The sequence below is a fragment of the Bidens hawaiensis genome, unplaced genomic scaffold (assembly GCF_021521415.1).
Source record: "Bidens hawaiensis isolate Kalapana, Puna unplaced genomic scaffold, B.hawaiensis_p1.1 tig00009513_1, whole genome shotgun sequence".
Lineage (NCBI taxonomy): Eukaryota > Viridiplantae > Streptophyta > Magnoliopsida > Asterales > Asteraceae > Bidens > Bidens hawaiensis.
The window spans coordinates 905,825-922,137 of NW_027491706.1; the positions used below are offsets into that span (position 1 = coordinate 905,825).

Below are 16,313 nucleotides of genomic sequence, written 5' to 3' on the forward strand. Positions count from 1 at the left end.
ATTGAAGGGTTATGTTTCTAATCGTTTGAATTTGGTGGGTTTGTTAGCAATTTGACGACACACAAGGTGAAATGGAAAACCCTAATTTGCACTTGATTAGTTAAAAAGTTTGATTCCTTCGTTGTTTGATCGAATTGTCGGTTGTTATTGAAGGGTTTTGTTGGTAATCGTATGAATTTGGTGGAATCGTTGGCAATTTGACGATACACAGGTTGAAATGGAAAACCCTAATTTGCACTTGATTAGTTAAAAAGTTAAATTCCTTCGTTGTTTGATCGAATTGTCGATTGTTATTGAAGGGTTTTGTTGGTAATCTTATGAATTTGGTGGAATCGTTGGCAATTTGACGATATACAAGTTGAAATGGAAAACCCTAATTTGGGTACTAATTTGAATGAGGATCATCAAAATGCTCGATTGAAGTTTTTGTGTAGCTTTAATGGCAGCATATTACCGCGCCCACAAGACGGAAAACTGCGTTATGTTGGTGGTGAGACACGGATTGTTAGTGTTCCGAGGGATATAGGGTTTGATGAACTGATGAATAAAATGAAGGAGTTGTTTGAATCTGCAACTGTGTTGAAATATCAGCAGCCGGATGAGGATCTCGATGCGCTTGTATCGGTTGTGAACGATGATGATGTGGTGAATATGATTGAGGAGTATGAAAAGTTAGGGTTTGGAGACGGGTTTACGCGTGTTAGGTTGTTCTTGTTTTCGGGTATGGAAGATGATTCGGTGGGGTTTGTTGATAGGGATAATGAGAGGAGGTATGTTGATGCCTTGAATAGTCATAATGATGGCGTGGTTGATGATTTTGAGTCGGTTGAATCACGTTTCAATCAGTTTAATGTTGATGATGGTGTGCATAACCAGAGGAATTTTGAGGTACTTTGTTCGTTTACGTTTAATCGAATAAACGAAAGGACACGGATGGATTTTCTTGTTCGTGTTAGTTCGTTAAGAAAGTGAATGTGTTCATGTACATTTATGTTTGTGGGTTATTTATAAAGAGAACTGTTAACAAACATAAATGAACTAACATAAACCAACACGAGTTAAATGCAAGCGTGAATATCCAAATTAAATGCATCAAACATTCCAAAATTAAAGAGATTTATTCAAACAAAGGGTTTTAAAATATGAAAATCTTGTTGGTTTAGATCTAGTATTGGTAAATAATAAATTTTGAATGAATATTTAAGCGAACATGAATAATTTAATAGTTATAAACGAGCGTAAGTGAACGAATATAAGCAAATGTAAATGAACAAACATAAATTAACACGAACGCAAATAAAAGAGTGGGACATTTTTTTAATGTCCGTCCGTTTAATTAAATGAACAAAAAATGTGTTCATATTTGCTCGTTTATTAACTGCATGAAAATAAACAAACGCTCGCGAAGGTAAATGGACAAGTCACTTGTTCATGTTCGTTCATTTAATTAAACAAAAAAAACACGTGTTCATGTCCATTCGTTTATTAACCGAACGGACAAACAAACTTTCCCCCAAACAGCTCACTGAACATTCGTTTACAGGCCTATGCATTGCCGGTTAATTTGCAGCAAGTGAGAATTCCACATCAGCAATCTTCAAGTCATAGGTTTAATGAAATGGAGTCCCCATGGAGCCCGGCATACTCCCCTTCACATTATCACTCTCCTTACGGTGATCCAATCGACAAAGGTTTTGATCGCGTTCATCAACCCATGTATCATCAACCCGCGTATGATCAACACATGTATGATCAACATTTACAAGAAAATGTTGGAGGTTTTCCCGGTAACATACTTCCTGGATCTTTCTATAACATGAATATTAATGCAGGACACACCGCGTATCCAGACGGTAATCATTATGTTCATCATCGTCATGGGCCCGAGTTCAGTAATGAGATGTTTCATAATCATGCAGCGGGTACGGGTTATGTGCATCCAAATGTTATGTGGAGAAATGGTCAAAGTCAACTTCATGGGCATCCAGGTTTTGAAGCATCAGGTGCACCGAAACAAGAAAATGGTGCGTTTAATTTAGGGTTTGCTAGGACTGCAATGGATTATGGTTCTAGGGTTCCAATTGGGGTGGAGAATACGAGTCACCATCAGTTGCCGTCAGAACCGGTTCAGTTCGTGCATGCACCGATGCAAAACATGCCTGAATCTGTCCCACTTACGTCTGAACCGTTCCAGTTCGTGCCTGCACCGATGCAAAACGTTCCTGTGTCTGTCCAACGTACGTCTGAACCGGTTCAAGTTACGTCTGACCTGGTTCAACTTACTCCTGAACCGGTTCAATTGAGTCCTGAAGTTGTTCAATCAGCTACAGAACCTGTGAATGATGCTAAAGTTAAAGAAGAGACTGTGCAAGACTTAAACGCGACGGTGAGTTAACGGTTCCGGTGAAAGTTGGCAGTTTTGACCCGTTTCCCTATCAGTATTGGTTTGGTTTATTCGGTTTTGGGTTATATTTGGGCGTAACCGAAAACTGAACCAAATAAGATGTGTAACCGAACTGAATAGCTGAATTAGAATTTGGTTAGGAACCGAATAAATCGATTCCAGCTGTATAAACCGAATTGAAATCTTTTAGCTAAAAGTAAAATTTTTGAAAATAAATAGCTTCTTTAGTAGCCATCATAATGCACTGCACTAGTAATATATAAAGATAAGTTAATTTGGTAATTTTTTTAAAGTAACTAGTTTAATAATATTATTATACAAAGATAAGTAAATTTGCTATTTTCTTTATTAAGTAACTAATTAAATTATTATTTTAAGTATTTTTCAAAGATTAATTATGTTAGCGAAAACTTTTTGGCTAAAAAGGAAATGAGTCAGTTGAAAATCATGTGAAGTTTATCTTTAATGTAAACAACGTATTGAATTTCAGTATTATTGTAATAATATTAGCGTGTAATCATGTCTGATGCATTAACCATTTATTAAGAGTGGACAAAACACAATTTCATGTCAAACTAACTTGACTTGTCTGTTTTGATCCGTACCAAACACGAGCAGTTTGACATGCTCTTTTTTAATCTTGTTTATTTTATAGGATACATCTGCAGATTTGGAGTTGGAATCTGGTAGTGACGCCGGAAATAATACAAAAATTGAACCGACAAAGGCCGAAGAGGAAGCTATTGCTAGGGGTTTACAGGTTCTTTTCTTCCTTCAAATTGAAAAATAATATATCTTTAGTGTTCAAACGGAACCGAAGCTAGATAAGAGAGAAAAATATTTGTGGTGTGCCATACCTTTATGTTAGTGTTGGAATAATTTCATGAAAATAATCTTGCGGCCACGCGATTAGGGCTGTTCAAAATGCTTGCATGCTCGATTTGTGAACGAGGCGAGCTTGATCCGGGGTCGGCTCGCGGCTCACTCGATAACTGGCTCATTGGGTTGGTTAAATTAAACCTTATATTTTAGTAAATATTTAATAATAATAATAATATTTATAATTAAATAATAACAATATATATATATATTAAAAAAACAAAGTTATTAGCCATATAAGTCTGCATGCCAACTTTTAGTTGCTTATCATGAAATATGAACCAATGAAAAGACATTTTAGGGAAACATGAATCTAGTAGTCAGATATGCGAATTCGATACATGTATCCTTTAATACTCACCACTTTTTCTCGTCTTTTATGCTCAAGTTTCCAACTCTTGGGTTACCTTTTATGCATGGCCAACTAAAATATATAAACTTACTGAAAGTTTTAACTAATTTAGACATTGTTTTTATTTATATTCTTTATTAGACCATAAAGAATGATGATCTTGAGGAAGTAAAGCAGTTGGGATCTGGTACGTATGGAGCTGTTTATCACGGGAAATGGAAGGGTTCCGATGTAGCAATCAAAAGAATTAAGGCCAGTTGTTTTGCTGGGAGACCGTCTGAACGAGAACGTCTGGTATGATTGCCACATTAAAACTTGATAAATAAATATTTGTACTTAGATAAATAAATATTTGTTTAATGAGGTTGTTTACTTATAGATTATGATATAAAAATATTGTTGAATGTTTTCCCCAAAGCAACCTACCTTATTTGATATTATCATCATTGGCATGCACCATGATTTTAAAGATTTCAACATTATGTAAGTGTTGTGTTGATTAATGCAAAGCAAGCCAAATTCCGTGTGTATGTTTGTATGGCGTGTTGCTTGTTTTTTTTCGTTTTTTTTAAATGGAGTAAAATATTCATTTGGTGAGGTTATAAACTTCATCATCATCATCATCATCATCATCATCATCGTACTCAGTATATCCCACCAATAGCAAAGCTATGGTGAGGTTATAAACTTATCAAACATTAATTTATCAAGGTTATGTATACAGATTGCAGATTTCTGGAAAGAAGCATTGATTTTAAGCTCATTACATCACCCCAATGTGGTATCGTTTTACGGTATAGTTCGTGACGGTCCTGATGGCTCGTTGGCAACCGTAACGGAGTTCATGGTTAATGGATCTCTCAAGCAATTCTTACAGAAAAAGGACAGGTACCCGTTACGTTTCTTTTTCCATATAATATACTTTTAAAAGGCTCTTATTGATTTCAAATTTAGTGCAAGATTTCAAGATCCTGTTTTGGCAATGTTTCAATTCTAGTAATCATTAGAAAGCGTTGACTTTGGTCTCTGCAAGATTTTTTTTATTTTTATTTTTTAATTTGTATAAATAAACTAACATCCAAATATTGCATTTTTATGGTGACAGAACTATTGACCGGCGGAAGAGGCTTATTATAGCTATGGATGCTTCTTTCGGAATGGAATATTTGCATGGAAAGAATATTGTGCATTTTGATCTAAAATGTGAAAACCTTCTTGTGAACATGAGGGATCCGCATAGACCAATTTGCAAGGTATGTGCTTTATTAAGGGTTAGTTTAATATATCAACTCAAATGCTTCCGAATGAGTATATTTGGTATTAATTTTTTTGGCTGGATAATATGTTATTATGCAAGTTTTTTAAGGGTATATATGAAAGTGCCTCTTGTAGTAAACATAATATCAAATATACCCAAATCATATTTATGACATAAATACCCTTTTCGTTTATAAAGATTTACGGTACGAGAGTCTCAAGTGTAAGGAGAAGGGTATAATAGTCATATTAGAGTTTGCTTATAATGAGATGGCTAAGCATAAATTTTACTTGTTTTGAATGGGTATATTTGATATTTATTTTTTGGTTGGATAATAGTTATGTCATTAATTATTATATTTGCCTATTTTAGTAATTATAATTGTTTTCAAGATGGCAGTTACTCATTTGTATGGTAAATTAATAACGGGTCAAAATGGCAAAATCTTGAAACTGCTTAGAACTTACTTTTTTAAATGAGTTAATATTTTAGTAACATTATTTTTTGTAACCCTATCTTGTATATTCACTGTTTTATGAAATTCGAAAAATAGACAACAAAATGTTGGCTCGTTGGTCTAGTTTGACCAGAACCCTTTTGACCCAAACCCATTTTTACCTGTTACCCAACATGTCTAACCACACATGTTTGCCATTTCTATTTAATTTAATCACATTATTTTATTTTCATATATGTAGATTGGTGATCTTGGTTTATCGAAAGTAAAACAGCACACTCTGGTGTCCGGTGGTGTTCGAGGAACATTACCCTGGATGGCACCCGAGCTTCTTAGTGGCAAAAGTAACATGGTATCGGAAAAGGTACACCGCCAAATCTGAAATTACTAAGACACCCCCTTATCCCGTTATTTTTTCACTTGAAAATCTTTTCATTTATAAGGCCGTTTATTTACTTCTATTCTTCATATCTAGATTGATGTTTACTCATTCGGGATTGTTATGTGGGAACTGCTCACCGGTGATGAACCTTACGGAGATATGCATTGTGCTTCGATTATTGGTACGTCCTTCATATATTAAATTTCAATTTTATTATTACTATTGAAATAAAATAAATTTTCTAATCATGTTTGTGACGCCTAAGTATTTATAAAAACTTCACAGGCTATGTTATCCCGCTGTTAAATTTTGTTAAAGTCGCTAAACTTGTTTAGAATGCACGTACTTGTGAAAAAAAGGTTTAAAATAATAACTTGTTACCCTTAAAAGTTGTCAGGAAGTGTCTTTCTGCCTGTAATTGATAATTGCGCACATGATAATTTCTTTATCATTTAAGATGGTATAAATTTGTATTTTAATATGGCAAAATTCATTAGGTTTCTTATTATGTGTGTAACCATTTGTGCAAGTAATTGGTGTTAATTTTTAATATCACAGATACATGTGCTTTAAACAAGTTTATGGGCCTTAATATACGAAAGTAGGGTTATGGGATCCTTTTGTGCTAATAAGAAAACATGTTGGCTTTTTATGGTATTGGTATTAATCTCGTACTTATATTATAGGAGGAATCGTGAACAACTCATTACGTCCAACAATCCCAACATGGTGCGATCCCGAATGGAAGGCCTTAATGGAAAGTTGTTGGTCGGCTGATCCAGCAGAAAGACCATCTTTTTCAGAAATTTCTCAAAAGTTGAGAAACATGGCAGCGGGTAACAATGTGAAATGACCATTTTACCCTAGATAAGTATTTGTTTATTACTGAACGGGATCCAAAATAACAAACAAAACCCTCTGCACCCAAAATCTTTCATAAGCAACGTGGTGCGGCCCTTGCGGATTTAAGTTAATGGTGTGTGTGTGTGTGTGTTGGTAGTAACTCTGCGGGTCGACAGTATTATTGTCTTTTGTTTTAGCAGGCAATAATATATTTATTTACCATAAATTATAATAGCATATATGTGAAAAGGCCTAGGGGATCATTTTGGATCTTATAAATAATTCTCACCACAATGCTTTATAGACATTTTTTGGGCATCTGCTGGAATTAACTGCATCATAATTTTTTTAGTTGAAGGTTAGGGGTTAGATGAAGATGGTTAAGCTTTAAACATATTTAGTCCTTGTTCCGATAAACTAAGATAAGAGCACCCACAACACGCTCCACCATCTGAGGCCCGGGTCTAGGTGGCGAAGCATGGACGGAGGTAGCGGACTTCTGATTTGTGGGGCGAAGTCAGGCCGTGGAGTCCACATTAATCTACTAAGAAAATCAACTCTAGATCCTTTATTCATGTCCAAGTGTTAACAAGATTTGAAGTTAAAAAATAAATAAATGATGAACTAGATTACCAGTCTTTCATATTTAATTAGATGCCTGGCCCTTATTAACTTTGGGGGTGTTTGGGTGAGCTTCTAAAATATGTCTATTTGCTTTTTAAAAAGCAAAAGCAATTTAAAAGTTTCATTTTGAAGCTTCTAAAATATGGCTATTGAAAATGGAATATATGAACCAATCTACGGGTTGTCCGATCTCTGACCCTTGTAACAATTAGAAATTGACTTTCACCGTTAAAAATGGTGAAACGGTGAAGGTTCGTACCGATGGTAATTCGTTGGTGATAAATACAGTCGTGATTATCAATTTCAAAAGATATTACCGATGGATATTATTGACCGTTTTAAAATGGAAGATAAAAAGATTCTTAATTTCTTTTCAACAAGTTTTTAAAAAACTTAGGACTAAATTACAAATTATAACCTTTATGATGTACACAAATTATGGCCATTTCGAAAAAAAAAACCTCTCATTGAATTACCTTTATTTGAAAACTTGTTACGGTTTGTAACCCTTAGAATAACAACCATCCATTTTAAAGGTTAATTAGGTTATTGCAGTATTGTTGAAAAGTTTTATCGCCTATCTAGTATCGGGTTATGATTTAGATTTTGGTCTTAAAGTTTTGGGAAGTGAATAATATTAAGGGCGCGTTCGTTTCATAAAATAGAATGAAATTAGAATTGGAATTTGCATAGGATTTCGAATCGGAAGGAATTGGATTTGGAATCTGAACATTCAAATAGGAATTGGAATTTGAAATCCAATTCCATTCTTGTGTGTTCGTTTGACAAATGAATTGGAATCAAATGTTTTTTTTTAACGAGTATAACGGCAAAAACATTTTAGGTTTTTTAGATTTTTTGTTTCTTATTTATATTTTGTGTTATGATTTTTTTATTAATTATTTTTGAATTTTTTTAGGGGTTTTCTATTAAGATCAAAAACCATTCAAAAAATATTCAAAAATAATAATAAAAAAAAAATCAAAACTCAAAATATAAATCGAAAACAAAAAAAGTAAAAATACCAGAATATTTTATTCGTTTTTCTCATAAAAAAAAATCTTGAGAAAAGATTCCGACGAATTCACTTCAAATCCTCCACATTTGAGAAGGATTTAGAATCCTTTTATTTAAAGAAATTTGAAGGAATTGAATTTCAATTCCAATTCCAATTCCTTGACAACCGAACGCATCAAAAGGAAATTAAGATTCCAATTCCAACGAAACGAACACGTCATGTCGTGGGATTTCAATTCCAATTCCTTAGAATTCCCACGAATTATGTGAAACGAACGCGCTCTAAGGGCCCGTTCGTTTCACGGACTTTTTTTAAAGGATTTGGAATTGGAATGGAATGTTTGAGAATCTCTTTCATGTGTTTGGTTGGTTAATATGTATTGGAATTGGAATCTTCTTCATTCTCGGGTTTTTTTTTTTTTTTTTTTTTTTTTTTGTAGAACGAGGACAACGAAGGAAACGTTTTAGTTTTTTTACATTTTTCATTTTTGATTTATATTTTGAGTTATGATTTTTTTATTAATTTTTTTGAATTTTTTTTGGAGGGGTTTTTATTTTCATAACAATCCTTTAAAAGAGGTGGGATTTTGAAATCCCATGAAATGTGGGATTTGATGGGATTTAGTTTCCATTCCCATTCTTTCGTTTAATGAAACGAACATATCAATTCATGGGATTTAAAATCTCATTCTTAGAATTCCTTCCAAATCCTTGAAACGAACAGGACCTAAGAGTTTTTTCAAAATACGTGTTTCTACATAAGCTGATGAATGCATACGTTGAACATGGAATCACTATTTTACATCAGGTTGAGATTAGATTAAACGATCATGAATTTGATCTATATATTCTGATAAACAAGTTGATGCTATGAATGTGAACGTTAAGAATCTGAGTATAGCTTAAAACTTGACTGAAAGGACTTTGTATATTTGTGCAGTTTTATATGCATTTTTAAGAATTTTTTGTGTCTTGCATATAAAATAGTGTGGGTTCTTGGGTGGCAAAAATGAAATTGTACTAATTTTGACGTTATTTTACTAATTTCGTGAAAATTGCGTTAAAATGACGGAAGGTTAATCAGACATCATGTGGTGGCGTTGATAGCCAAAAGATAAGGGTATATGCACCAATCGGTTGGGGTCTCGATGGTTGAGTGTTATGTGCCTTATGTTCAAGGCTTGATGCAAAACCACTATCGAGCCGGGGGTCTCACTGGAAGCAGCCTCTCTATTCCTATTGGATAGAGGTAAGACTGTTTATATCTTACCCTCCTCAGACTCTACCATAACTTTGCTATTAATAGGATTTATTGATGGTGATATGAAATAGAGTAATAGACCAACCCTTTACTGTTTTATACTTTTAGCACAAATGTTGTTTTCTTTTTTTTAACAATTTGGTGAGGGATTGGATGACATAAGCACATGAGGGTGCAAGTCATATGAAGAGATTTGTCTCTACTTTTTCTTTGATTCTCCAATGCTCTAAACTGCTTGTTATAAATAAAATCTTGTTGTATTAAAACATAAAAATGTAATATTGTTATGGAGAATTTTAGGGTAAAATGACATTTTTTGTCATCGTCTGTAACCCATGTGCTGTTAATTAACGTCTCAAATGAACTAGTGGATTCCCTTGCCCTTTGCAGCGGGCATTTGTTTGGTATTAGCTCGATTCAAAGCGTAGATAATAAACACGTTGCGGGGTATATTCAAAAATCACATAAAGTTTACGTTGTTGTATCATGTCCACAAATCAACACATCAAGGGCCAAAGAGGAAAATTTTAGGTAATAATGGGCAAAAGTTGAAAAGCATCAAAATATACTATACCAATCAGGAGCCAAACATGGAATTTTTATATAATAACGGGTTAAAGTTGGAAATCATCAAATTATACTATACAAATTCATTAATTGGTGTTCAAAGGAAATGCCAAGGAAAACAAAAGAAATTACAAAGATGTCATGGTACTATAGCAATTGGATTTGCAGTAATTAGAGCATTCCCAACCTATTCCTTAAAATTATGTGAGGAGGGTTTGTAAATTATAGGGTGGGGTTGTGAGTGGTTGTAAGTGTAAATTATAGGATGGAGAGAGAAAAGGTAGTGATTTTTTGTAAATTTGGGAAAAAAGTAGTGATTTTTTTTTTTGTAAATTATAGGGTGGAGAGAGAAAACTGTAATGAAAAAGGTATAAAAAAATATTATTTAATTAAACAGGAGAGAGAAATGTAGTGTTTTTTAGTGTAATTATATGATATATATGGATATAAGGATAGGGAACTGGATGAGAATGAGCATGATAGCTGATCGTGAATACAAGTGTTTGCTATGAACTCTCAGTGCTAAAAGTGTTGTGTGTTAATCAGCTATCACTCAATGTATATATACAAGTAAGTCTAACGGCTAGTAACTAACTAAGCTATAAGTTTGGCCACGTTCGTTTACTTCTTCAACTTGACCGTTCAAGAGCTTGGACGAGAGGGGAAGACCAGGTAAAATATCTCGTCCGCAAGAAAAGGAATTTCCAGTAAGCACGTGTTTTATCTGCAAAAAATAGATTAGAATATAACTGAAATTGATTGTTGAGGATCCTTGAACCACTAAGGATCCTTAGTCCTGCTAACAGTTGCCAAAAATACTTGATTTTCGAGGATCAAAAATCCTGGTCCCAACATTTATCATCCCGGTTTCTAAAAAAAAAGCGTAAAAAAAAAAATTCTCGGTTTAGCTAAATTATACATATATGTATAATATATACATATATGTACACACATGTTTTTTTCTATACACATATGTATAATTTAAGGTAAATTATAATGTAAATATGTGTACATTACGTAACTAGAGATTAAGTGAAAGTATACATATGTGTATAAGTATAATACGAATTAAAAAGAAAAAAAATCGGTTTTTTTATTATACATATATGTATAATATGTACAAACATGTTTTTTCTATACACATATGTATAATTTAAGGTAAATGATAATGTACATATGTATATATTACGTAACTAGAGATTAAATGAAAGTATACATATGTGTATAGATATAATACGAATTAAAAAGAAAAAAAAATTCGGTTGTTTTTTAATGAAACCAGAATGAAATATAAGAATTTTGGTTTTTTTACTTTTTTTAAAATTTTCGTTTTTTTTGTTTTATAATTTTTTAAATATTTTTTTAGAGGTTTTTTTTAGTGGTCAAAAATGATTCTCAAAGTTCTCAATTTGCCAATGGTTCTCTTAGGATCCTTACCATATATATATATATATATATATATATATATATATATATATATATATATATAGGGTTAGGCTAAAATAAAAACCCACTTTAGTTGTGAATACTAGGGGTGTTCAAAAGGATCTGAATCCGAATCCGTATTCGAATTATCCGAGTATCCGTATCCAAACTATCTGAAATTTCGAATATCCAAAAATTCGGATATCCGAAACCCGGATATCTGAAAATTTGGATTCGGATTCAAATAGTATTTTTGGGATTTTTCGGATAGTTCGGATATCCGATATCAGAAAATTTTGTTTATATTTTTTATATATAATTATATTTATATGATTTATGAGTTGTAAACTGTTTGCATTCCCAATTCCAATTTCTAACCTTCTCTCTACCAACTATTTTCTTACTCAACATCCAAAATCCAAACACTGCCACCACCGCATCATCTCCGTTCACAAGCCCCAAACTTAGTTCACCATCACCTCCATGAACCAGCCATCACAAGGAGTTACTCTAGTAACAGATCTGTACCGCCTTCACTGCAACAGATCTGAAATGAAGACGGAGACGGAGATGGGGAACGGTGGTGGTTGGTGGCTGACGGTTGTTAGTGGTTCTCCAGAGATAAATTTGCAATCTTTGCTATTGAAAGTTTGAAATGAGGCATTTTCATGCTTGTAATTTTCTGGATCCTTATTTTGTTGAATAAATAAAATCATTAGATTAAATTGTTTTTTTTTAGAATTTCGGATATCCGTTTCACTATCCGAATGGATATCCGAAATTTCGGATATCCGAATGTTGGATATCCGAAATTTCGGATACGGATTCTGATATAAATTCACTATCCGAAACTCCGGATATCCGATTTTGAACACCCTAGTGAAAATTCTAGAAACTCATTCTCAGCCATATGTTTTTAATTAAATATTAAATTTTGTGGTGCACAATTAAAGTTAATAAAAAATGTTAATATAAATATAACGTTTTCATTCTCCTAAAAACATATAAAAAATTAGTAAAAAAATGTTAAAAAATAGCAAAACAATTTTTTTTTAATGTTTCGATATTTTGTATTACATGTAACAAAAAAAAAGGATGTTACATAGGGTTTTCATGGGTTTTCACAACTCAAGTGATTTTCATTCTATACTTTGCCTACATATATATATATATATATATATATATATATACGGTGGGGGGGTGTTAAGGGGGTGTTCATGGCTACATTGGGGCGATATTAACCCCTTTATCGTCCCACTACACACACCCTAACAAGTTTTCCCAAATATATGTAATTTAGTCAAAACTAATTATCCCTCTTATTAAAAAAAACTACGTTGAAACTATAACCTGGAATTTTGTTTTTATAAATACTTATTTTTTGAAATTTTCTCATTATTAAAAAAATGACTTTTTAACCATTGGATATTTCTCTTTATATACCCATCGAATTGCCGCGTATCTGTTTGTCCTTTTTAATTTTTTTAAGTTTTATTTTGAAGCAAGTAAAAAGGTTTATGATTTTGTATTCTTATTTAAGTTATTTTGGTTGAAGATGTGTTTAAATATTTTATTATTTTTCTATAATTTTTCTTTAGGGATTTAATTTCTTTGCGAATATTTGATATTGGACGACCAACGATCATAGTAATTGATATTTTCGTCAATGTAATTAATTGTTGTGTTATTTTTTTTGGAACGACTAACTAAGTAACGCCGGGTACTTCGTACGCGGTCCCTAATGGCTAAAGGTAGCCCAAGCCGGCCACGAGTCCGAACGGACGGAGCCCCTAGCGGTCCACCTATTGAGGGATTCTCCGGATAAAACCCGACCCATACGCCCGCCAAACGACACGACATCGAGGAGCCGGTAAAACGGGGTGAGATCAGGACTCGAACCCTGACAAGCCAGGGTCATCCTTTATATCTCCAATATAAATTGGTGATAGTGAGGTTTAAACCCATATATCTTACTAGTAAAGTGAGTGCTCTACCATTGAGCCACATCCAATTAATTGCTTTGTTATAAAAATATATAATTTAATAAATTAAAAATAGTTACATGACTTATTTTGACATCCAACTCGTTTTTATTATTATGTTGTTTTAATATAATTAACATATTGTAACCAAGAGAACATGTTGCTGGTGAAATTAAAGGGCTCTGTAGTACCATGATGGTCAACGAGATTAAGTAAATCGTAGCTTATGTTAAAAAGGTGGATTTCAAGTGATTATAAGTATATAACATGAAACTAGTGGAATTAAGATTCCAGCATCCAGATATTTAATAGAGTATAATTTGGTGCTTATAAGTTACAACATTCACAATCCGTCTCTCATCACTATCTTTATAATTATACTAAAAACAACACATTTCTTTCTTTTACTTAATTAAATAATATTTTCTTATACATTTATCATTACAGTTTTCTATCTACTCCACGCACAACCAATTCAACAAATATCAAAAATAAATAGGGGCAAAAAAAGTTTTCTCAAATTTACAAAAAAAATCACTAGCTTTTCTCTCTCCAGTCTATAATTTACACTCACAACCACTCACAAGTGCACACTTTAATTTGCAAATTACATTCACATAATTTTAAAAAATGGATTGAGAATGCTCTTGGAGTTATATATGTCAACTTCATAGAATAGTAACTAAGTTTCAAAAGTGTTCCAATTAGGTCACTTAATTTTAAAAAATGTTTAAATTAAGTCACCCAACTTTTATATTTTATTAAATTAAAGGTTTTAACATGTTTCTTTAGCCTTTTTTTTTGAAAAATTGGATTCTAATAATCCAAACTATTAACTATTGACCAGTAATAATCCAAACTAACAAATTGATCGATGGCAATCCCAACTATCAGTTATGTTGCCGATAACAATCCTTGTCTACCAGATTACTAACTCCGTTAGCCATGTTTAATTAAGTTAGTGTGAAATGACTTAAATACCCTTTTATTATAAATATGTAATATTAATTAAAGCTGTTTCTTTTCAACAACTATACAGACATATATGCACATCTTTGTCCTTACCCATCTTCATCTGCATCCCACCAAGACCACCACCACCGTCTCCGGCCGACAACCACCACCAGCGTCTCTGGCCGACAATAACAACCACAATATAAGACCATCCCTCTTATCTTTCAAACTGTCCCGGAAACTCATCCACTAACAATCACCACCGAAATCGTTTCCGGCTGACAAGCACCCACCCCTACATTGTTTCTACCGAGAAGCCATCACCATCGCGTCGCTACCTCCATATTTAGATCTAATTTTAGTTGCAGATCTCTTTAGATCTGACCGGAAATCAAACATAGAGAGGAAGAGATGGAACGATGGCGATGACATTGGTGGTAGCGACGGTTTCCGTTGGAGACTGTGGCGGTGGTTGTCGGCATGAGACGGCGGTGATGGTCTTGGTGAATACAGGCGATGAAAGATGCATATAACATACATATAACTTTTGTGTTATAATAAAAAGGGTATTTAAGTCATTTCACACTAACTTAATTGAACATGGCTAACAAAGTTAGTAATCTGTTAGATTAGGATTGTTATTGGCAACATACTAAAAGTTGGGATCGTCACCAGTCAATTTATTAGTTGGGATTATTATTGGCTAATAGTTAATAGTTTGGATTATTAGAATCCAATTTTTCTTTCTTTTTTTGTTTCATATAGGAAATCTTTTTATCTTTTTTTTAAGTTCACGCTGAACGGCGATGTAAATTTTATTTTTTATTTTTAAGTTTTAATATATTAACGTTTTTATAAGTTTTTTTTAAAATGTAACTACATATATTGCAAATTCCGACCCCCACATCTTATTCTTCATTTCTTTTTTGACGTACAAAACATCGGTGAGACTCGATTTGAAGATTTAGTGACGCGATTTCAGAAAAATATAAATAAGTAAACTAATTATAACACTTTTAAAAATTGGTTATTGTTCTATTAGATACTCCCTCCTTTTTAAATTAAAGAAACAACATGGATACCCCTTCCATGACTAGCATAAAATGTTAAAACTATAAATTCTCATTACCTCATTTAGCCCAACTGCCCTATACATGCCTATCTAGTATTGTTATTTGACATTTTAATTCAAAAGGTCAAACTTGTCACTCCATTTGACTTAATTTATAATTAAAAATTAATTTTAATGTTTTCAAATGGTCTATGCTAAATATCTTCTTTCTCTTCCAAGACAAAGATTTAAGTATTTAAGAAAGGAATTTCAAGATAAGAGCAAAGTCAATTTTTTGGATGCTAAAGCAAATGGATTTGTTGAGAGGTGAGTGTTGACAATTTGGAAAACATTTAAAAAACAAATTAATTAATTAATTAATTGAATACTAATATTATTAAGTATATAGGGATTAATTGTTTTGTTCTTAAAGTGCTTGAAGTGATAACAACATATTTGATTACTTTAACTAAAAGCAACCAATTAGTCCCTAATTAGGTCTTTTCTTCAAGGAACTTTTTTGATTAATTATTTTTTACAAAGAGTGTGGCTTTTTTTAATCCTAAATATTGCTCATTCAATAGCATTCTTGAAATTCATCATTTTCACTCCACATTTAGATCATACGTATTGTGAGCTTTGTTGTGGGGTAAAGCGAGGCACATACTGTCCCCCACCCTCATTTTCCTCCTTCATTTTAGCTAGGTTTGATGCATTTATAATGGAGGGGGGAGGGCTAGTTAATTAAAAGTTTTTTGATTGTTAATTTATATTTTTTATTTATATTATTAAAATATTTAAAAGGCATGATTGTGTAATGATTGAGCGAGTGTTATTGGGGGGGGGGGGGGCATTTT

At 32.7% G+C, this 16,313-nt stretch overlaps 1 protein-coding gene across 1 annotated transcript; it reads left to right on the top strand.

The window, feature by feature from the left end:
• Positions 1-242: 242 nt before the first annotated feature.
• LOC143532616 (uncharacterized) lies at positions 243-6,636 on the top strand. Its single transcript, XM_077027621.1, has 9 exons — positions 243-888; positions 1,544-2,386; positions 3,060-3,164; positions 3,777-3,929; positions 4,360-4,523; positions 4,741-4,888; positions 5,592-5,714; positions 5,826-5,913; positions 6,419-6,636. Exons 1-9 carry the CDS (start codon positions 364-366, stop codon positions 6,583-6,585), a joined length of 2,316 nt encoding a protein of 771 aa, XP_076883736.1. The 5' UTR covers positions 243-363; the 3' UTR covers positions 6,586-6,636.
• The last annotated feature ends 9,677 nt before the right edge of the window (positions 6,637-16,313 follow it).

Coding starts and splice junctions, on each gene's coding strand:
- LOC143532616 (XM_077027621.1), top strand. CDS start 364: ATGGAAAACCCTAATTTGGGTACTAATTTGAATGAGGATCATCAAAAT. Junction 2,387..3,059: donor TGCAAGACTTAAACGCGACG/GTGAGTTAACGG, acceptor TTTATTTTATAG/GATACATCTGCAGATTTGGA. Junction 4,889..5,591: donor CGCATAGACCAATTTGCAAG/GTATGTGCTTTA, acceptor TCATATATGTAG/ATTGGTGATCTTGGTTTATC.